The following is a 24,243-nucleotide window of genomic DNA, read 5'->3' as shown; positions in this document are numbered from 1 at the left end:
TAAAAGGAATTATTCAGGGGAAAGAGTTCAAGCAGAAAAGCAAATCAGTTACTACTCAAAACTCATGATGTTCATACATTGTGCAAGAAAGTCAAATATTTGCTTCAACAACCATAATGTAACCATTAACTCTTGCTTCAGATTCTGGCACTCTCTGACTCCATTTAAAGGTCACACTGGTTAAGAAAAATGCAGTTATCACCAGCTAGTCAGAACAAATATATCATCAATAAAAATTTGAAATAGAAAAGTACTTTCATAACTTTTACATGAAGTCTCTAACAAGCACTAATCTTTTCTCAATATGCAAGGAATGATCTTGCTTTCACTCAAATCAGTGCTGGCATTACTGGCAGCTGAAAGATACTACCCACTAGAACATATCTCTCATGATGTTCATGCAAAAACCCAGCACCTATTGAATAACAGCCATTCAAGACATTTATAAACACATCTGTGTAAAGCTATAGGATCTGGCCCTTGCGATTGTTGGTGAATTCCAGAGGAGCTTATGTTGGAAATTGCTGGAAGAGACAGCGGGAGGAAACGAACACTTCTTTCATCTTTAACCAGTGCTAATTTTAGGCTCTTCTCTTTGAAAAGCTTCAGTAAAGAGTTTTGTGAGGGCAGAGTATGAAAGGAGTGATTTTTTTTCTGCTTGTTAATAGATGTGCAGCATGAGCAAGTTGCAAGCAGGCATGCCTACTGCAAGTATGTAATACACTTTCCCCTTCTGTCCCACTACCTGTACAGGAGAAGTTCCACAGAAGAATTCAACTTCAGGAGGGGCAAAAGTGACATGATGGTTTTTTGTTCTCCAGTAAGTTTAAGTTTGCCTGTGGATCTTTTAGGTATTTTTGTAGAAGTTGTGGCAGTTAGGCAACTAGTCCTACTGACCTGGAAACCCAGCTTGGATGTATCAAATTTTCTGTTGGAGATCTAGAATGCTTGCACACCACTTTTTGACTGACTTAGTGTCCTGGTTTAGTTATACTTTGTTAAAGTTGAAGAAGTTGTCATCCGAGACCAAAACCAGATATATATCAAAATAAATGAGTCTGGAATGGACCTCAGTGTCCTTGCACATTTCATAAAATGCTTTCAGCATGACAGCCAATTCTAGTTTCAGAAGATACAGGACACTTCCTCCCCTTCCTCCCTCCTTTCTCAATGTTTGTGGTTTTTTTGGTTTTTTTTTTTTTTTTCCTTTTAAGAAGCAGGATACACTGTGCTGCCAAACTAAGATTTATTTCTAACTCTATTTCTATTAATATTACTTTTTCGCTTTTCTCCTCAGGCCACACATACATGCTATTTATTACACTGCATGCCAAACACTATTCAAAGAAATATTCCCTGTCGTATTATTTAGCTCATGAATCTCTTTAATTCATGACTAGCCACAATCTAACTCTCAACCATAAAATATTAATTATTTTAAGAAATATGTGATCCTTAAACAAATATTTTTTTTCCCCTCGTAGGGCAAGAAATACTATTTTAGGATATTTTTGTTTTTCTCTTGGATGCTTATTTCTGCACTTCTTGTTAATCAAACCATTTGACCATGAAATAGCACCTACATTTGACATACGTGAGAAAAAATTATTCTGTTTGCAACAACCCAGCCACTGGATACTCACCACAGCAATAACAGGAATAAGCACACCCAGATTCCCTGCGCTACTGGAGGCCTGGAAAAGAAAAAGGAAGTTATCAAAACATCTACAAAAGCATTTCTAAAATACCTGCTACAGGACGTATTTCAAGCAGCAAACATTCCAACTGTCTATGCAAATGACAGCATACATTGCCCATTACAGCGCTGTGTCTTGCAAATAGATGTGCAGGAGTTGGCCAAGAGAGCACCCAAGAAATCCAAAGGACTGGGACACCCAGGAGTCTTTCAACAAAGCTTTTCAGGTGGCTCCTCATGGACTGGGATGTCCCTCATAGAAAGAATGTTTTCCCCTTTCAGCACAGGGCCTTCTGTATTTGGAAGTTAGGTATTATGCCTTGAGCTAAAGGGGGGAAATAATACATTGATACCACGTCTACTCTGACGTCCAACAACTGCAAGAGAGACCAGATACAGAGACCGCTGGTTCCACAGGGAAGATGTAAGGCAGACATGCTAACGGGGTACAGCTTTGCATGAAGTGGAGATTTTCAAGACCCGCCTGGATGCAGTCCTGAGTAATGTGCTCTAGGCAATCCTGCAGTGGAGTTGGACTAGATGATCTCTAGAGATCCCTTCCAACTCTGACAAATTCCATGATTCCGTGAAACCAAAAGGAAGCAATTAAAGAAAAAAGGGAGGGAGGGAGGGAGGGAGGGAGGACGCACGCTGAATAGTCTTCAGATGAAACAATAATGATACAACCCAACTAAAACACATTCTGGTTATCTTTCCTGTATCGTCCAAGATAAAACAAAACAAAAGACCCTTAAATATTTATGAAGGGAATAAAAGAACACCACTCAAATCACTCTAAGGGGTAGGAACGACTGGAAAAAGTAATTGTATTTTTTTTGCTAGCATCAAGACAGTACACTGCATGTGACAAACTGCTGCAGAGTCAGAGTAGAGATGCAAGCTAACTGAGACAGCCGAACCCAGGACATGGCACCAACAGATAGAACTGCAGAAAACCCTCCTCTCTACTAGCATTTTTTTTATAAAAATGGATTATCAGCCTCTTTATGATAATATATGGCACGGAGGATGAAGAATATGCAACGACTTCCATGACTGGGCATACTCACGGGATATTCATGTAAACTATCAGCAACCAGAGGAAAAAAAAAAAGTAAAAAAAAAAAAGTATTTTTCTTCCCCTCACAGAAGCCACTTTTGCATGGTTGAAAGATCTAGTTTAAATCAGAACAAATAAGCCACAGAAGCATTCTAATGCTTAATGAGCAAATCTAAGTCCATGAAAAGGTATGCTGAGAAGCAGATGATACAGGGAAACCATCTGACAACTATCAAAAAAAACCACTTGCTTTTGTTTGGGAGCACAGCGTGTGGAGTGTTTTACCTACTTTAACTCTTCTTGAAAATGAAGTAACCCAGTCTTCAGAATACCTTTCATAACTTTTACTTTACAGTGAATAGAAAGTGTTCTAGTGAAAACTGCCATCAGTATCTTCATAATAAAGAAACACTGCCTCCTAGCTCAAATCCATGTTAAATCAATCACATATTTTTCTGTTTGCAGGCAGTTTTAAGTCACTGGAAGAGTTTGTCTCCCATAGTGACTCCAAAATTTAAAAAGTGGAAAAATGTCCCTGAAAGGAGAAGGGTGGAAACTAATTTAGAAGTGTCATTTTAGAGCAACATTTACTATACGGTTTCCACCATTTCAGCTTGCTAATCTGTGATTAAAAGAACCTATGAAACCCATGGAGAGAAATTTTCCACCATAAACTTCATGAAAAGCAAATTCTAGACATGTCCTAGTTTCCTTTTAAGAGAAGGGCTGGCATCCCTAATAAAATGCCATCTATGTTCAAAGCAAACAGATTCATTTCAGAGGGATTTACCAAGAGTTCACCCATCCCATAAAAGGATAAAGAAAGAACTTGGTACTATTAAAATGTAGCATGCAGAGGAGCAGGAGATTAAGAAGAAAAACAACACATTGTTCCATTCACTACTAGGAAAATGTGCCTATTTCAAAAGAAAGCGTTACCTATCTGCCCTAAAAAGCAGGGAACAGCTGTCAAATCACACCTCCAAGAAAACCTTAATTTTCCACTATGAACATATTTCAATTATTAAAACACACAACTGTATTTTTGTATATAAAATCACTATCAAACACTGTGAGTTTTTACAAGTTATCCTAAGGCAGTACATGAATGCCAAGAGGTTACAGCATTTGAACACTAGGGAGGAACATAACTGGACTAATGCTCTCATTTTTTATGAATAGAAAACAACTACATTTTGCCTTTCAAACAATAATGTACACCTTAAGAGCAAAAGTCAAGGTTAACAGCTTGTTCATGATTATATTTTAGAGCAAATCATCAGATATTTTTATTAAACCTGTAATTTTCACTTCACTGTTTCCATTATAAGCCTACACAGATAGGCCTGCATCAACTTAGATCTTGCGAAAAAAAAAAAAATAAATTGAGATGCACCTAGCAATTCAGGATTAATCAGGACGACATAAACTGGCTACTTCAAGCTGGGCATTGGACTAGATGATTTCCTGAGGTCCCTTCCAACCTGAGTTTTCCTTTGACACCGCTAAAATTAGACGTAGAATTCCATCACATCTAAAGACACTTTAAGAATTAGTAAGTGGCGTTAAGTAGTCAGCATTCCTCTTTGCATCTCTGCCTCTAGCACTCCATTCTCATACAAAATCAGGCTCAGCTGAATATACCACTGCTTTATGTCAGATACTATACAAAGATTAGCTGGGTGTTTGAAAGGCATTACAGACTGCACTCATATTCCGCGACCATAAAACGTTCTTAGGTTTAACAAAGGGTGGTATTTTTCTGTGTGTGTAAAGGTGTGGTTTTGGTTAAGAGTGTGTTTAGTAGTGCCATCTATATAAATGTACAGCCGCATACAATTAAAAGCCAGTAAATATCTGACCTTCAGTGCTGGTCCTTTTTCACTTGCTCTCTCGCTAGCTCTCTTTCCTTCTAGCCCAAGCTGAACAAACAGTTCCAGCAAGTTCATCAGTAGTTCATCCACAAGGTGTTCTCCTTGAATGTTCGCAGCGATGTTAGCTAGGGCATTAATGACTGCTAAAGAACAGTGTCTGAGAAGAAAGAACAGTTATGAACAAGCAATTCCTCAAAATTTTATATTTTCAGTGCTTTCTTCATAATGCTGAGAGATCGGGGTCCGTATTAGGACCAGTTACTGTTCAATATCTTCATCAAAGACTTTGACAGTGGCATTAAGCGCACCCTCAGCAAGTCTGCTGATGACACCAAACTGTGTGGTGCAGTTGACACACTGGAGGGACGGGATGCCATCCAGAGGGACCTGTACAGGCTTGAGAAGCGGGCCTGTGTGAACCTCATGGGGTTCAACAAGGCCAAGTGCAGGGTCCTGCACCTGGGTCAGGGCAAGCCCCAGCGTCAGCACAGGCTGGGGATGAAGGGAAGGAGAGCAGCCCTGCCGAGAAGGACTTGGGGGGTGCTGGGGTGGGGAAAGCTGGCCATGAGCTGGCAATGTGCGCTGGCAGCCCAGACAGCCCCCCGCGTCCTGGGCTGCATCCCCAGCAGCATGGCCAGCAGGGCGAGGGGGGGAAATCTGCCACTCTGCTCTGCTCTGGGGAGACAGCCCCCACTCCCAGTGCTGCCTCCAGCTCTGGGGCCACCAACGTCAGAGGGACATGGAGCTGTTGGAGTGGGTCCAGAGGAGGCCATAGAGATGCTGCAAGGGCTGGAGCCCCTCTGCTGTGAGGACAGGCTGAGAGAGCTGGGGTGTTCAGCCTGGAGAAGAGAAGGCTCTGGGGAGACCTTAGAGCCCCTTCCAGTCTCTAAAGGGGGCTACAGGAAAGATGGGGACAAACGTTTTAGTAGGGCCTGTTGCAACAGGACAAGGGTTAATTGTTTCAAACTAAAAGAGAAAAGATTTAGACTAGATATAAGAAAGTAACATTTTACACGGAGGGTGGTGAGACACTGACCCAGGTTGCCCAGAGAGGTGGTGGATGCCCCATCCCTGGAAACATTCCAGGCCAAGTTGGACAGGGCCCTGAGCAATCTGGTCTAGTTGAAGATGCCCCTGCTCGTGGCAGGGGGTTGGACTTGACGGCCTTTAACTGTCCCTTCCAATCCAAACCATTCTGATTCTATGAACTCTTGGAATAAGGCTGCTGACATCTCCTCACTCAAGAGTTTGTTGGTTGTTTTTTGTTTTGTTCTGGTTTTTTTTTTGGGGGGGGGAGGCCACTTAGTTTTTGATGAACAGCACATCACTTTACTGATAATTGAAATGCAATCAGCATTTAAGTGAAAAACTATTTGTGAACTTTGCATCTAGAAGACGTTTCATTTCATTTATGATGCTGTCATGGCCAAAAGGAAATGACTTTTCTGTAGCAGATATGGCTACAGACAAAAAGTAGCAAAGGCCGGTGCTCCTGGACTGGGAAAGCTCTTGAGCAGAAGAATCGGGACTAGTTATCAGTTGTTAAAGCTGAGATGGCATTGGGTCAGACAGTCTGTTTAAACATATGACAGCAACAGTCTTCTCCATTACTCGTAAACTACATCAAAAGATATCCAGCCTACCCTAACTATCAAAGTCAGTGATAATCTTTAATTATAACAGGGACTACAATGCATACTTACATACTAAGAATTAAATTGTTAATGGCTTGCATTTAATCCCTAACAAGTACTGGGACCATATTTAAAAGAAAACAAAAAACCCACAAAATCCCAGAACAAAACACACAAAACCCAATGAAACTTCATTAGCTTTTCTAGGCTAAGACATTAATTACTCTAGTTACAGATGACGTAAGTCAATGTCAATTATAATTTACAAACAACAACTCCTTACAGAGGAAAAAAAAAAAAAATCAATACTACCTGTAGTGTAAAGCATTTTAAGGAATCTCTACATTATGAAGTACTACTATTTTTTAAAACTAATATATTACTTTTTAACATCAAAGAAAAAAAAAACAGTACTATTTATAACCTCATTATAAAACTTACAGTAGGAAAAAGTGAAAATCTCTGATGTATCATGAAGGATATTTGGTATAGTGTTCATACATTTAAGGGTCTAAGCGTTAAGACATCTAAGTGTTACCTGTATCCATGATCCTTATAGTCTTTTGTGGCAGAGTAAACAACTGAGCTTGCTTTAACACTGATTTGCTGAAACAGATTCCACACCTCCTGGTAAATATATTGCTGTAAAAAAAACCCCAAAACAAATCACGAAGTAGAGCTTATAGAATACAATCTCTCTAAAGAACAACCCTGTAAAATACACCGAGTATTACAAAGTTTTCCAGACAGGTACCTAGTCATAGCCTGAGCAACAATTTTAGCTTCCATAAAGCACACAGTGGAAGTGCTCTCATAAGTGTTTGTAATTGCTCAAATTTTACAAAATTTATCAAGTTCTTTAACTCCACCTTCCTGATGGAAAACTTTTCCAGGCTTCTGAGTTCTGGCAATTAATTGTTCACTCAGAGACAAAAATTACATTTGGAAAAGTTAATCCTTATATGAACGAAGGCGGCAAACTATCCTTTTAAATATATGGACCTACAAGATGTTGAAAGTTAATTACTGATATGAAAAAAGATTATCGTGCACCTATTTGGGACATAGGCCAAGTGTTCACAAACTTAATTTCTGAAAACATTGAGTTTGGTGGGTTTTTATAGTTTGTTTTATTTCTATGAGGACTAGTCTTCTTTACAGGGACAGCTTTTGTTTTCTGATAGCAGAGAGACATGAGGATTGTACAAGCACATACTCGTGGTGAAAAAAAGAAAAACCTGAAAAACCTTCTGCAAATGCATTTTCTAAACCACAGTTTTCTTTAACTAAAGGAAAGAGATCATGAACTGTCACCCTCTTGGCCTGTTCTTTCCTTACGTTTCCAGTGATGACCAAGCAGCCCAGCTGATCAATGATGAGTACATCAAGATGAGAAGGTGGCTGGCAAAACTTCTGCTGTAAGATCTGTAGGATGGGTTCCATCATTTTTGGGGTGTCCCTCAGTGCCACTGCAATGTGCCCTAGAGCACGAATTGTGTGGTCAGGAATCAAATGAGCTTCCCTGTTACAAAAAAAACAAAACAAACAAACAAGCAAAAAACCCCCAAAACCTACATGTAACTCTTCAACAATTACCAAGACCTCCAAGCATGGTTACATTTCACGTAAGAAACAGTTCATATACTAAATTTAAACATCACTAACAACTTTAATATTGCCACTCTATATACCCATCTACTCCCAACATTAACATCAGAGATATACTTGCACAAGATGGCTTTCAAAATAAAAAACAGAGAAGCCCCACAAACACACTATTCAAGAAACCCACACTAATCCATGAACAAACTACAGTGTAGAGAGGTAAAAGAGATCTGCAAAACATTAAGACGTGAGTCAGATCAGCTACTATAGGACTTCCCCTTGGAGGTTTCTTGGTCGGAGAATCTCTTAAAAGTGAAGCAAGTTAAATGCCGCAAATGACAAGCTGTGTCTAGCCATAAAAGATAGCTGAAGCCCAAAGGATACAGCAGAGAGAGTATCACTCAATCCAGGACTTAAAAACGGCTAACACTCATCAAAGATTTGCTGATTCAATCAGATAAAAATGAATCCATACCCTTCGGCATGAAAACAAGGGCTCAGCTCTGCAAAGATTTGCATGGGAAGATCTCGACCCTGTGTATGAGCTTACTAACCCCAGAGACAATTGCAAAATAACGTTGCCCATGCTTAGAATAAGCTTCAGGTTCACTGAGTGAAGGAAAAATTGGTTTGATGACTAACAACTTACTTATCACTCTCTTGAGAGATGTACAGACGGTTAGATAAACTGGCAAGAAAGGCCTCAACAATCACTGAATCTATAGTCAAGCCAGCTTTCAAGCACCTGGAATAACAATGAACAGAAAACTTGCTAGAACAGACAGGAGGAGAAAAAAAAAAAAAGGCATGACAAACATTTCATTTTTTACTAACGTAAATACACACCAGCTATAAAGGAAAAACATTTATACTGAAGCATAAGAACTGATTGCCTGGGAACGCTGCAGATGTATTTTTAAAAAAGCGAGCGGAGCCTCTACTGCTGTTTTCTCCATCAACAATAAAGATGGGGATATGCAATTAAGGTAAATTCAGAATGCACTGCTTTAGAAACTTCACTCCCTTGTCTCTAGTCACCAACTATTTGTCTTCCCTCCAGCTCTCTGTAGCTGTCTAAAAGGGAAGAATAATCACTACATTGCCCACATTTGAGCACGTAACAATCCTCCTGTCACGAGGCTCACTCAACATGATAATCTAAGTAGAAAACAAAAGCCCCGCTGAGTATCAAAACGGTGACTAGCATGAATTATGTATGTCAGAAACAAAACAATAAGACTGAATTGTTATTTTACAATTAGCACATAAACAGAACGAAGAGATGTTTGAAGAAAAATGAAGTCACGATCAAAAAAGGCAAAAAGCCTTTATAGCAGCACAGAGCAGCACCTTCTAAACAGCCACACGCTTTTCTGTTAGGGAAACATATTCCAACATGGTGCAAGTCTCTCTCTTACCTGCAGATGTTGTCTATGGCAATGTCACGCAGCTGCTCATACATAGATGGTTGACTTTTCTTGCCAGGCATCACATTTAGAGTAGACTCTGAATGCTCGTTGGTTACACTAATCTTGATGTCATTACCACCTACTAACAACACAGAGTTCGGAAATCGACACCATTTGAAATAGCTTTTTTTCCCCCCAGATGTGCTCTGCACATAGGCAGAGAAATATCTGGCAAGTGCAAAACAGCCTCCTTACAGCTCGGAGACTTGAGCTGAAGAACACTGGAAGCTAGCTATGCAAAATATTACTGCATTTACCTATTCCTAAATAATTCCTAAATGTAGTCACCACCTGTTCTCATTTTAACTGTTTTTCTTTAGCATTACGATACTCCTTTTCCATTAGCAAGTTATTTAAATTTAATATTACAATTTAAAAACAACAAAAAAACCTGCCAAATGCCACCAAGATGGTCATGGGGCTGGAGCACAGGAGCTGCATGGAGAGTCTGAGGAACATGACCTCGTTCAGCCTGGAGAAGAGGCAGCTTTGGACTGACATAACGGCTGCCTCCCAAAGTATAAAGTAGGTTACTGAGAAGACAGAAGCAGGCTTCACGGGACAATGAGACACACCAGCCATAACTTGAAACAAGGAAGGGTCCATCTGGATATGTGATTATTTTTTTTCCCAACTATGAGGCTAATGATGCACTGGCTCAGGTTGTAGAATCTCTGTCCTTGGAGGTTTCTGAAGGCCCATGAGGACAAAGCCCTAAGCAAACTGCTCTGAATTGAGTGCAGGAGGTTAACACGTATAATCCAGCCTTCAGTATTGCAGTATCACACTACAGTTGTTGGTGATCTCACTGGGGGACAAAGCTGCTTGAGATAAGACTATCTCGGTTTCAGCAGAAGAGGCACAGCAATATTGCTGCTAGGATAAAATGTAGTTCTATATACTGCTTGCCCTTAGATCCTAACAGAATTTGATTTGCAATCATTCATCCTCTTCACCTCCAAAGAAAAAAAAATATTAAAAAAAAAACCACAACCACAAATGCATCTCCACTTCCCCCTACAACTGTATTACCACAAAATATCCCAAAGCATCAAAAAGCCATACAAGTTGGAAAACAATAACTAGCATATCCTTTGGAATATGGCCATTTTTTCCTTTACCTGTGTGATACTGGCTATGATACTTGTAAAGTTTCACAAGCACTGGGGACGGTATCACTAGAAAGTCTCTCAAGGATGGATTGACAGAATGAACCACAACAGGGAACCTCTCACACAAACGACCTAGACCCTAAAAAAAAAAATTAAAAAAAGGAACATAGCCAACTGTAAGCTTGCAACTTCAGCTCAATACAAAAAAAACCCAAAAGAACACAAACCATACATAGTTCTGCGAGATTCAGTTTTTAGCACAATATTTAGACATTTCAAGTCTCAAATTCTTTTAGTTTATCCTAGAGTGCTGCATGCAAGTCAAGCCCTGCTGTTTTCTTCCTGGGTAATTTCATAGGAGTTACATAAAATGACCTGTACTCTCTAAAAATAAAGTTACTGGACAAGTTCCAACATTCAGAGAATCCTGATTATTTACTATGTGGTGGAAAACACCACATTTGTAAGACTATGAGTAAGTGCCCAATAAGATGACATAAAAATTAGAATAACCAAGCATTAGTCTTACAGCTCAGTGATCTGCCAATACCAGTATTTTCACTGTTTATATAATGGACTAAGAACCTAATTATTTCAGAAATTAAATACTGGTTAAAAATCCTCATGAACGTTATTCTTCAAGAAGTAGTTGAGATAAGAAAATTTTGAAAGTACTACTCTACTGCAGTTCTAGTTTCCACACCAGACCTCTAAAATGCAAACGTAGAAGACATTGATGTAAAGTAATACAAACAGCAGATAAAAAGTGTTCTTCTAGCAACCTGTGAAACTCCCCAAACTCCCACTCACTGATAAAGTAATGTCAAATATTGTAACAACAGACCTGCAAACAGCAAATCAGCAGTGGCAAGTGAGCAATGATGACTTTGCTTGAGGTTTTCGACTGCAGCTTCTCTGATAACTTGATGCACAGGTTTTCTGCACCTTAACCAAAAAATCAAACAGAAAAATTTATGTTTATCGGATTTGCTATTAGGCCACACACAACCCAATGATTACTGGAATTTCTGAAACAACACAGAAAACGTATCAGCTTCACTCTCCTCATATTACAATTCCTCAAAGAGGTTTAGTGTTTCTTCTGCAAAAAACAGTTTTGGAAAAATAGTATCTGCACCAAACAGCTCTGTCAAACACTATGATTGAAAGAATTACAATACTTAAAGTTCATTTTGAGCATACCTCACATTTGACAGAAAATAAATATTGCAAGGAAAAAATTCTTCACATATTCAGAGAATGTATAAGATTACACAAGAAAGAAAATTGAGAAAAAGTAAGAGCTTCCCAATCCTGTTAACAACGAAGAAAAAACATTTTCTTTAGAAGAATGACAGAAACGTTTAAGACACTAAGAACAATAACTAAAAACATAAAACAAACTAGAAAATAAGCAGCTGCATGTAGTGCAGCAATTATACCACCTCTTGTAGATAAGCCAATAGGATGCTTCTGCTTCCATTTCCATGAAGAGATGTCTAACTACCTAGCCAACTAATTTGACAATTTTTTGATGGAATTTTTACTCTTATGTTCCAATAGCAAAGAGTATTCTGTTGAAATTTATTTCTCTGAGCATTATCTATTCTCAAAGAACTTAAAAGTTTTCCTGTAAGTTGAAAAAAAAAAAAAAACAAAAAACAAACAACCAAGAGACAGACATTCCAGAGACAGAAGAGTGTTCTTCACCTTGCTCATCTTTCACAGCCCACACCATGAGATCCACACAGGCAGCATTAGCCTGACAACGCAGTTTTAAAGGACTCAGTTCATTGTGCAGTCGATCCACATCATGAAGGATTTTCTGAAGTTCTGATTGACTGCTGTTGAATTGCTCTAGCACAAAATCATGGATTTCCTTCACAAATGAGTTGGGAAGGTCTAAAGCAATAAAAGGAAAGAGTATACTAGAATGATGCGAGTCAGTGTATCAGAATGACAGCATACATAAAATTCATTGCTATGTTACAAATTTCATAGAGCTTATCCCCTACCTGTAAGATAAATTTCATAGCAAAGTCCACCAGTATGCAGACAACTGAAATGCATCTATAAATCCTTTTATTGGTGCTCAAAATATTTTTTTTTTCTATTTCCATAGCACAATTATCATATGGAAACATTCGAAATACAAAATTTACAACATACGTGGAGTTCCAGGAAATCATAGAGTGGTTTGGGTTGGAAGGGACCTTAAAGATCATCTTGTTTTCTGCCCCCCTGGGCAGGGATACCTCCCACCAGACCAGGTTGCTCCAAGCCCCGTCCAGCCTGGCCCTGAACACCTCCAGGGATGGGGCAGCTATAGCTTCTCTGGGCAACCTGGACCAGGGCCTCACTACCCTCACAGCAAAGAATTTCTTCGTAAGATATAAATCTCCCCTTTCAGTTTAAAACCGTTCCCCCTCGTCCCATCGCTCCACTCCCAGATCAAGAGTCCCTCCCCATCTTTCCTGTAGCCCCCTTTAGAGACTGGAAGGGGCTCTAAGGTCTCCCCAGAGCCTTCTCTTCTCCAGGCTGAACACCCCAGCTCTCTCAGCCTGTCCTCACAGCAGAGGGGCTCCAGCCCTTGCAGCATCTCTATGGCCTCCTCTGGACCCACTCCAACAGCTCCATGTCCCTCTGACGTTGGTGGCCCCAGAGCTGGAGGCAGCACTGGGGGTAGGGGCTGTCTCCCCAGAGCAGAGCAGAGTGGCAGATTTCCCCCCCTCGCCCTGCTGGCCACGCTGCTGGGGATGCAGCCCAGGATGCGGGGGGCTGTCTGGGCTGCCAGCGCACATTGCCAGCTCATGGCCAGCTTTCCCCACCCCAGCACCCCCCAAGTCCTTCTCGGCAGGGCTGCTCTCCTTCTCTTCATCCCCAGCCTGTGCTGACGCTGGGGGTTGCCCTGACCCAGGTGCCACGCGGGCCCATTTCTCAAGCTTGTCAAGATCCCATCCGGATGGATGTTCAAGCACTCAATACAATGCAACAATGCTTTTGATCCAAAACATAACGAAGGATAAATTAAAAAAAATGCAAATACTATACCTTTCATATAGTATAATGTGTCTCTCAGCATTTTAAATTGAGCAAGATAAAGAGGGTCACTGAAAGTTTTATAATAGAGCTCTGTATTAGCACCCGTCTGAAAGAGAAAAGCAGCAACCGGCTAGATTCAAAATTAAGTAGTTTCCATTGTATGGATAAACAAATCATCTTATTCCAATCACAAAATTGTTCTCCTCCGCAACGTAAACAAGCATTTCAAACAGGTAGCAGAAGTAAGCTCACAGCTTTCCCCCTCTACTTTTATAAAAAGTACAGCCATTCAGTCCATTAAATAAGATTCAGTCACTCTTTCAATTTGAAGAGCACATATATGTTCTAACAGTGCTGTCAAAAAAAAGAAAAGAAAAAAAAAGACAGGATTCAAACTTATCATTTTCTTGAGATAGCAAAAAGAAACTGAAGCTGCCTCCACTTAGGCCTACATTTCAAACATGGCACTACTGGAAAGAAAGCTGGAGAGAAGAGCAACATCATCTTCCCACACAACTGAACACATACTCTTTTCAATAGAGCTTTATGCCCCCAAGGAGATGAGGCTGTCAGAAGTACACCCAGGGAAGGGGAGAACAAGGACTCAAGAGACCTACGGAAACAAACATGCCACCTCTGAAAGTAAAGGTCCACAAACTGTAACACTATTAAACTTGTAGAAATTACACTTAAGAGAGCAGCTGTGATTTCCAAGCCAGAAAAAGAAAATAACCAACACATTTTATCTACGTGAAAAAAGATGTTACTGTAATACGCAATAAAGACCTTAGTCTACAATAAACCAGTTTTGGGCAACCAATGCTGTAATTTAGTAGGATAATACAGCTAAAGTAAGAAAATGGTTAATTTTTAAAGATAATAACTATTTCCTTCTGTGTTAGAGAAAAACATTCCCCCTTCATCCCCGTTTTACACAGTCTGAGGCTAGATTTAAACCACTGAAAGAACAGTTCAAACAGGAAATTAGTATCATTTTGCAAAGAGAAGGCATACCTTACACAGGTAAGACTAATTTTCCAAGTAGTAAGTATTAAGACAAAAAATGAAGTATTCAAGTAATTAGAAATGGCCTGAATGGCTCGAGTCATAAAAATTAGAAAATGAATTTTAAAACATACCTCTGCAACTTCAGCTACAACTACATCTAAGGTCTTTAGCAGAGAATCCCCAACAATCTGTTTTACCTATGGAGAAAAAAAAACAACAAAAAAAAGGATGTTTCCTGTTGATGACTAGATAGGAAGACAATACAATTTTGCCCATGCACAGAACATTCTTCATGGTTCACATGAGAGCTTTTTAGGAATACTATTGAAGTATTAATACGTTAAATGCCATAAAAATAACATCACACAAAGCTTGAGACACTGTCTGTTTATTTGCAATTCTAAAAGCTTAAACTGCATCTATTTCTAGCACGAATAGAATGCAGTCTCACTCCAGCCTTCATAAGAACCCATCACATACCATGTTCAACAGCTGACGGAGCATTTCCAGTGGGATGTTAAACTCTTTATTGTTAATGCCATTGAAGAGAGGAGAAACTGAAAAGCTGGAGCTGATTGTAGAGAAGTAATAATCAGGATCCAGTGCGCTCCCATCAGGAAGATATGAACCTGACCAGAAATAAAAGTTTGGGGAGAGTGAGGCTATGTAAACTTTGTTTAATGTTTAGTCACTACTAAAGAATTATTTACAACACACGTACAGTCTTTAACTTACAAGCTATCAAGAGGCGCATTTCAGCTAATCTACTGGTAAATCAAGACAGGAAACCATGTTAAAAAATACATTTGTTTATTAGAAGTTTACAACCACAACGTAAGAATTCATTTCAATGACTTGTGTTCATGTCAGAGACGCTGCTGACAAAAGTCTTTCCATACTACTGATGTGCATTTACCTGAAAATATTTGTAAATGTTATTTTGTTCAAAAGCATAGAGGTGCAAAGAACAGGTTAAGTCAAAAATATCTTGCCAGCTTTTCCCCTGTATTAGATGAAATGAACACATGGCACAGCTTTCATCTTAGAAGAGGCACCAATTCACTACTGCAATTTGAAGGCAAAGAGAAATCAAATTATTTTTCAGATTCAAGTACTCTATTAAGCCAAAAACTTGCTAAGCATACTGCTTTTGGCACCATTTCCCCTTTAGAAATTACACCTCCGCCTTTTTAAGGTACTCAGCCGCCGGTGCTAAAGTAATGTTCCTGTGACTAATAGGCTTTCAAGCAACACTATTTATTGACAATGACCCAAAAAAAATGTTTTCAGTCCATTTTTCTAAACCATTAACCTTGGCCAGAATAGAAACAAGGTCATTACTCATCTTCTTCAGCAAATAAGACTATCACAAACTATATTATCGGAAATAATACAAGGGCTGCCTGCATCTGAAATATCTGGTGGAAGCTAGTATTGAAAATAAAATCCTGAATAATCCTAAGTCTTCTAGAGACACAATTAAAATTATTCCAAAATTTTTACAAAGTTATCCACTATCCACGTATAGTTTTAATGAAGATCATAAAATTGAAGAAGTATAGGTTAGTTAACAGGGTGGACAGGCAACAAACAGGTCTCCTTCTACTTGGCAATTTAAGAATGATATTTGAATTTATTATTTGTAGTGACAGGACAAGGGGTAATGGTTTTAAATTGGAAGAGGAGAGATTTAGATTAGATACCAGAAAGAGATTCTTTACTGTGAGGGTGGCGAGGCACTGGAACAGGTTGCCCAGGGAAGTTGTGGATGCCTCATCCCTGGAAGTGTTTAAGGCCAGGCTGGATGGGGCTTTGATCAACCTGCTCTAGTTGGAGGTGTCCCTGCCCACGGCAGGAGGGTTGGAACTTGATAATCTTTAATGTCCCTCCCAACTCTAACCATTCTACGATTACCCTGCAACCCATGATGTGACTGAGGAATACAGATGCCTCTACAAATAGTAATGTGAAGGAAAAAGAAAAGTGATGTGGAACAAATTAAAGCTAGGGCTCGAGGGAGAAGAATGACCCAGAAACAGAGAATGCCCAAACTGTTAAAAACTTCAAAAGGCCAGACAAAACCCGATACACCAAAACACCTCAGATGCAGAGCTAGTCCTCCATTTCATTCATGAAAGACTTTACTTTTAAGCCTTGCTTTGACACAGAACTTACAGCTACAGTTCTACCACAACTCAGTGGTTAAGAGTTTGCATATTAGTTCATGAAAATTTTTCACATTTCTGCCTTTTATGATACAGTAATTAATACACATTAGTGAGCACTCAACTTCAGTGTCTCCTTCATTATTTCTCACATCAACAAATTACTAGGTGTTATGCAATGACCCATATCACGTTTACTTCAAATGGAGCAGTGCTTTTAGATTTATACAATGTGCCAACAAAAGTCTCAAAATCCCAGACCCTAGTCCAACAACATAGTTCTCTAGTGAAGAACAATATTAACTCTTGTTTCTCAAAGTTACTCAGCCTAATCTCCTGAAATATTTTTGGCCTAGCTGAATTAAGCTCTTCAGTACCAGGTATAGCCTAGCAGTAAAGAAATCACGTCTCTCTCAGAAACATGCCAGAAACAACTGAGCCTGGAAAACACTGGCGTTAATAATAACTTCCTACTGTCTTTATCCCTCAGAACTTTTCAGAATCCTAGCAGGCACATGCCAGAGAATTACTGTACAAATTCTAGAGGGTAGAGAAAAGGGTCAAAATTATTCTGGTTTTCAATTTTCTATAAATAGCAACAAAATCCCCAAATCACACCCTGGTCCTTTGCAAAATAATTTACCTTCAAAGTAATGAATTGCAGATCCTCCAGGAGAGCTGGGAGGGGGAATTCCGCGTTCGGGACTAACCTGAAACATCACACAAAAGCCGTAATTTAAAAACTATTTATAAAACATTGAAAAAACTTCCAGAGAATTGTTCGTTCACTTTGTAAAGAAACACAGCTTCAAGCAAAACTAACAAGAACTATGTATTGCCATGCCTAATAGCTCAAGTCCAACCAAAAACGGGAAGTTAAAAAAGGCTAGTTCAGTGTTTTTGACTAAAGGGAAGCTATCAGAATGACGACTCCAGTGCTGTATGAAACCATGCTAATAAAAATCTATCATTTCAGAACCAGTACATCTGAAACCATTCTTCCCTAGGACAAAGAACATCGACATCTCCTGGTGAAACCAGTGAGAGCTCATGTATCCTCAGCACTTCAGAAAGCTTTATCCATTAAGTGCCAGCTTCCCAAATTCACAGATATACAATACGATGTTTTTTCAAAGAATAACACAAGGAACAGGATTTGCCAATTGTTCCATGTAAAGACTTATTAGTACAGTTATTAGTTTAACTGTCATCGATTATTCTGTAGCTTAGAAACTATAAAATTATTTTGAAACTCAGTTGCAAAACCAAAATAAAATTTCTGTATCTGGTCAAGTAACGTGTTAAGAGACTCTGTGCATATTCAGTGGTCTTAACTCCACCAAGACCACAAAATCATCTAAGCATTGACTCCAACGCAGAGCAAGTCATACAAACCTGCGAGATGCTAGACACACTGCTAGCCTTTCTCTTTAGTGTTCCTTCTTGGCAAACTGTGAGTAGAGAACTGGGAAGAATTGATCTGAAATCATTAAAGGATCGCCGGCGAATTCCTTCAAGCTCTTCTGGAACTCTCAGGGAATGCGGGGGAATTTTTGGAAAAAGCTTTGAAAGGAGAGCCTCCTCTGAATTGCTGTAGCGACCAAAGGCTCGAGAAATTCCTATCAGGCAGGGTACTGCATACTTGCATAAATATTCTGGAAAAGAAAAACACATATAATAGTACATTACCAATAATTTAGAACTTCTCTTCGCAGTTTTGCTACCACTTTACTAAATTGTTTCAGCCTAATATGCTTTGCAAAGACTTATTTGTGCGAGTAGAGGAACAACCATGAAGGTATCGCAAATTAATACACTTCTCTTGCTTCCGTATTTACCAGTAAGCAACAAACAGAATAAATACGTGCTAAGAGAAGGCAAAAGAAAAAGCTGCTCACTTTTCAGGAGTAATCCTGATAATTAGAAAACACAAGAGAAGTTCAGAGGACAGGAGTTACAACTATAGCAACAATATAAAGAGTTATTTTAATAGTACCTTTATCGTGCATTTGCGGGGTCTGGCACATTCCCAAGAGGAACTGCATTACTTGTAGAATTGCATCCAAAATCTAAAGTAATCAAGACAGATATAAAAAAAATACCTTTTCGTAAAGAGATACTATTTTCTTATACTAGATCACTACAACACAAATGAAACTTATAAATATTACTGTAAGCATCTCCTGTAAACAAGATTTTTTTTTTTAATGCTACGTGACTAAAAAATTATATGGCCCTTACACAGCTTCTTCTGTAAAGTCTGCAGTTAGCTGATATTTACTAGCAGAATAAAATTGCAGCAGTCCTAATTTCAGTATCAAAACCTGAATTCTAAAACTCTTGGCTCAGCGAGTGACATCCTTTGACACCTGGAAGTAACAGCAGACTCATGAATATCTCCTAGGTACCCAATTATTAATCAACACAAGCAGAATAATGCAACAGTACACATGTGAAAGCAATCAATCTCTTTGCAAGAAAAAAATCAGCTGTGGCATACTCTTCTCTAGACATTTATCAGTACTGCAGCATTGGAGAATTGGGTACGGCGTGAGCACAAACTTAAAATAAACTCTACCTGCTCTCTGAGAGAGGGGTCCCTGTAAGCAACATCTGATAACAACGTTACCAAGCAGAAGCTGAAGTTTTCTGCAATGGGAAGCAAGCCTGCAAAGTAACGTACAGAAAATATGCCACTTAAGCATTATTAGAGAATAGCAACACAGAAAAATCAAATGATAACAAAGCAAGAAGACATAAGTGATTCTCACATCATATGGTTCTGATATAGACTGTAGAAAAACACAGTATTACATACAGAATTTAGAAGTACACTCTAGCCGTCATAATTTCAGCATAAATGTTTAAAGAATAATTCCAATAATTAAAAACTCTTCCAGGCTTTCAAGTAGTTTAAAAAAATATTATAATACCCCTTGTGAAAAAAGTATTCTTATATTAAGAGATACTAAGGGAGCAAGAAATGAAGCAACAACTAAGTAGCAAAGCTAAAAGTAGAGCGGACAAATCTCAGGTTCCACTCTCCTGCTCTAACTACTACATTATCTTCTCTAATTTAGTAACCAAATATACCGAGCATAGAATTATTTGGAAAGCGCAATTTATCACAAAGCAGTCCAGCAAGAAAGCTGGGAGCTATTCAACTTCCTCTTTGCTTCTAAAGAAAATCAATATGAAAGGCTGTTGAGTCAGGAGCTAAGAACCTAACAGGACCCATCACATTCCCTTGCGCCACAACCTGAATAACCTCCGTTATCCCCATTTCCTGGCTGGCATTCCATAAGAATGGAAAAAACCCCAAACATCACCTCTGCCTTTCCGTGCATTGCTTTCTTCTATCCATTGGACTTTGGGAAGACCCTTCAGAAGTCGGAGGAGGTAAGCAACCACATGATCTTTGTGCTGAAGAGGAAAATACTCTATTTAAAATGGAGAAGAAAAGCTGAACCATATAATCTCAAGATATTTTAGAGATATGGAAAGACTACATATTAACCACACACAGAACTCGCTTCTAGTAATTACTCCACGGGCTTCTTGAATATTGTAAAGTTGATTTCAACACAGGCAAACTAAAGTAAACCAATTCAGTGCTATAAATCCAATCTTTTCATTCTAGGCAACAGTTCATTCTCTGTAAAAGTTGGGAGAAAAAAAATCTAGAACAGTAATTTACGCCAAACAATTTATTAGTTTACAGCAAAGTTACAAAATAAGGTAAGGCAGCTCAAAATTCAGTGCCAGTCCCAATTCAGTATATGGGATCCATCCCATGGCACAAGTCACTTCACACATCTGTGTAACACTTCAGCTTCCTAATCAGCAAATCAAAGAATAGCACTTTCCTTCCTCATAGAGTTGGATTAATTAATACTAACCGCTGGCTTTGAAAACATCATAAAAATGCTAAGAAATACGAATATAGCTACCTTATTTAAACTTCATATAATAAAAAATGCAAAAAGGACAACAACAATATGCATGCCAGCTATATTATGGTAAATAGATAGTAAATAGGAAATTCATGCTTGATGCAAACCCTAGCAACATTAAATGACTTAAAGTGAGGTCTAATGACTTTGGATCTAAGACTCGGTATATCCTTCCTTTCCTCTGCACGGAAGAGTGCCAGGCCTGGAGCTGGAAGGGAACTAGCTTGTCCTAAACAGGCCGACAGCACATCAGGGAAGTCAGTGTACAACGCAGCCTATGTGCACTTTGTCTTTTTATCCTGGCTAGTGCCAGCCATGAAAAGGCCTATTACAAACCTGATGTTCATGAGTACGTTGGAACATACTTGTCATTCAGAAGCATGTGGGGAAGAACACCCGATGACACACATGGTTTGAGCAAACCCTCCTGAATAGCCTTTCCTTTCTCTCCTTACGCTATGATAACCAAAGAACAGGACAGCAGTTTGGCTGTGGCAGTGCCATGACTACTGTCTTATAACACTCCTCAGTACTGTCCTTGTTTCCTTGTGCTCTCCTGCCTGCATCCATCTATTATCTCTGATCTTTTATTTTATTTCTTTGGATAGTAAATACCAACTTTTCATTCACTGAACAACTACATTTGAACTAATCCAAAATCTTTCAAGTTAAACAGAGTTAGCCTAAGTGGGAAAAATACCTGAAGGTCAGATTCAATTAGAAAGATTCCTAATGCAATAACAGCATCTCTGCGACGTTCATCTAACTGGAAAATCCCATGGAAATCCACCGGACACATACAGAGGAGTTTTTGTACCTGAAAAACAGCGGAGCAAACTATCAGTGGAACAAGATCGTAAGTGTCAAAAGAATCCAAGGGAACAATGGTACATGTGTTAAAATTGTCTTTCAAAAATCCACCAGTAGACTTCAGGAAAGCAATGCAAACAGCTGACAGCTTCTCTTCCATGGAGCAGAGCTCACTATCATGTCTGTGCCCTAGAGCACACCAAGAAACAGGCCTGGAGAGCACTAATACAATTGCAAATATTTTCACAGCAGAGAAACAAGATGACAGGCTGTGATTGTCAAAACTCATTCAGACCTCCTGTGTCTGAAGTGGACAGTAGTCTTTCCATCTCCTGGAAGACAGACAGATGGCCACATTGCACTCTGCTAGTCATCAATCTTCATGAGAGCATTGAAGGGCTAGGAAAGAGTGATGCATGACAGACACTAGAAAAAGAAAAATCTCAAGCAAATGTCAAACATTTTTACCACAAACACAGGTCAATTTAAAAGTTTTTTTCAACACTCGATCAAGCTGCTTGGTTGGGGGGGGGGATTCAAATTTCAAGAAATTTTCTGAAACTTTTCAGAGCATCTCATTTACTGAGCTCATTCCTGCATCCCTGGTACAACAAAGACTTCCTTCCACTAATTCATCGGGCTTTTGGGGTATGCAAGAAATATGCAGCAGGCATATATATTTACTCAATTTCTGCAAACAAAAACCAGGTGGATGGAGCTTTGGTTACAGCTACACCAACACCTTCCTCATATACACCACTGAACGATAAACTATTACCCAGCTGAGTATGACCTTTGCTCAAACATAACAGATTAAGTTACCAGAACAATCATTTTCCCACAACTTACCTACTATTTCACTCCATATACAGCGACCACACATCTAAAGAAACTACCAAATCTCCCAAATGCTTGATTCTCCTATGAAACTGTTAAGAAAGGGAAAATGCAACAAGCATATTGTCTTTCTATAAGTCTCCTTGATGTTAATAAATATTGCTTAAAAAGGACTGTTATAATAAATACATATGTTTGAATGACCTATGTTTGCATGTCAAGTTACTTCCTATTTAGATAACTCTGTTAACACCCCGCCTTGAAAATTCTAAACCAAGAAACTATTTCCCTAGAGAATCAGAATTTACTGGATGGTCACCGGAATTTAAGGTTCTGGTCCTTAAACTGCCAGACCTCATAATTACAAGACCTGAATACAACACAAATAATCCTCTTGCTCAACATAAAATACAGCAGAGGAAATATGATTCTGATGCATGTGTTCCACATGTCAGGTTAACATTCACAATAACATGAGTGAAAAACTTTAACTAGATATGAACTGCTGTCATGGTTTGGGCTGGACTGGCCACTGAAACTCAAAAACTCAAATCAGGACAACTCCTAATATCATTTAACTCCTACTGTAGTCTCTCAAACAAACAAAAACAAAAAAACCCCACAAACCCAAACCAAACAAATAAAATATACCCCAGGATATTAGTGAACCAACAGCAAGGCTTAAAAAAATTATTCGCTGTTGGTTGTCAGACCAACAGTAGATTTCCAGAGCAAGAACTAAGAAAAGGAGTTCGCAAAAGCTGGCCAGAAACAAGCCATGCACTGTAATTTTCCTCAGCCCAGAACCGTGCTTTTGAAGAATTTAGTTATCTTTCTTTCACTATTGCATGAGCAATTCAAAAGTTCAGTCTCTTCGTGCCCAGAGAAGCCACCTCGGCAACACCGGGCTGCCCACCTCCCCTCCGCTGCACTCCCCTCCCTGCCACCCAGACAAATCCCCTACTTCGGTTTTGCATCCAGCAGATGTTTACTTCAACACAGCAGTCTTTACCTTGATCCCGCATCGGTTGGATTTAACCAGATGCGCGGACTAAAGCAACCAGCCCTAATTAGGCTGAGACTAATGACACCTCCAAGACCCTGTTCCACACACCCCCGGGACGCGCCGCCGCCTTGAGGGCCCGCTTTCCTGAAGCTGCTCCGCGGCCACCACGGTATTCTCGGGCCGCGACGGGCCGGGCGTGCGTCCGGCGGGCCCGACAGCCCCCGTCCCACGGCCGCGGGACAGCCACGCCCGCGGAGCAGGGCGGCATCACGCGGGCGGACACAGCGCGGCCACAACCCCGCGGGGCCGCGGCATAAACCCCCACTTCCCACGCACGACAAGCTCGAGCGAGGCGGCCCGGACACCTCCTCCTCACAGAAGGACGCGACCCGCCCCCTCTGCTCGCAGGCGGCGGAGACACTCTCCGCAGGCAGGGCCCCAGCCCCACCGCCGCGCCCACGACCCCGACCCCATTCCGCGCAGCCTGCGCTCGCGTGAAACGTGATACCCCTCACCCCACGCACACGCGACTCCCACGCGTGACGCCCCCGGCGCCCCTGCGGCCCCTCACCTTCTCCAGCGGCGCCGGGCTCTGCACCGCCAGAGAGCGCGCCAGCGACAGCACCGTGTTGAAGTAGAAGCCGCGCGTGGTGCCCGCGCTGGTCCCACGCCCCACGCCCACCGAGGGACCCGCTGCCGCCGCCGCCGCAGGGGTAGTGGCCGCTGCCGCCGCCGTGGCTGCAGCCGCCGCCGCCGCTGCAACGGCCGCGGCCGCCATCTTGCGCGGCACTGCAGGGGACCGCTCGCGCGCCGGCCGGCCTGCTCTCTCGCGAGACCGCCGCCTCCCAGAACACTAACCGCGCCACAGAGATGGCAGCGCCCGCAGCGGATTCACGGCTCCACCCCTTCCTGCCGTGCCGCCCGCCCCCCGGGCCCTCTCTATAAGTGGCCGCGCCCAGGCTACCCTCCCCC

The 24,243-nt window shown here is 40.5% G+C and overlaps 1 protein-coding gene across 1 annotated transcript in view; it reads right to left on the bottom strand.

Moving 5' to 3' along the window:
• The window catches only part of PI4KA (phosphatidylinositol 4-kinase alpha), a 64,070-nt gene extending 40,021 nt beyond the window's left edge, over positions 1-24,049 (bottom strand). The window contains exons 1-19 of the mRNA XM_074159734.1: positions 23,843-24,049; positions 21,319-21,435; positions 19,995-20,088; positions 19,244-19,332; positions 18,662-18,734; positions 18,061-18,320; positions 17,309-17,375; positions 14,981-15,129; positions 14,632-14,697; positions 13,502-13,598; positions 12,161-12,352; positions 11,295-11,395; positions 10,460-10,589; positions 9,288-9,420; positions 8,519-8,614; positions 7,603-7,786; positions 6,803-6,906; positions 4,619-4,787; positions 1,644-1,694 (exon numbers count right to left, since the gene is read on the bottom strand). Coding sequence (XP_074015835.1) covers positions 1,644-1,694; positions 4,619-4,787; positions 6,803-6,906; positions 7,603-7,786; positions 8,519-8,614; positions 9,288-9,420; positions 10,460-10,589; positions 11,295-11,395; positions 12,161-12,352; positions 13,502-13,598; positions 14,632-14,697; positions 14,981-15,129; positions 17,309-17,375; positions 18,061-18,320; positions 18,662-18,734; positions 19,244-19,332; positions 19,995-20,088; positions 21,319-21,435; positions 23,843-24,049 — 2,379 coding nt within the window. The remainder of the gene's footprint in view (positions 1-1,643; positions 1,695-4,618; positions 4,788-6,802; positions 6,907-7,602; positions 7,787-8,518; positions 8,615-9,287; positions 9,421-10,459; positions 10,590-11,294; positions 11,396-12,160; positions 12,353-13,501; positions 13,599-14,631; positions 14,698-14,980; positions 15,130-17,308; positions 17,376-18,060; positions 18,321-18,661; positions 18,735-19,243; positions 19,333-19,994; positions 20,089-21,318; positions 21,436-23,842) is intronic.
• Positions 24,050-24,243: the final 194 nt, after the last annotated feature.

Source organism: Numenius arquata, chromosome 16 (genome assembly GCF_964106895.1).
Source record: "Numenius arquata chromosome 16, bNumArq3.hap1.1, whole genome shotgun sequence".
NCBI classification, from domain to species: Eukaryota; Metazoa; Chordata; class Aves; order Charadriiformes; family Scolopacidae; genus Numenius; species Numenius arquata.
This window is presented reverse-complemented; position numbering and strand designations above follow the sequence as displayed.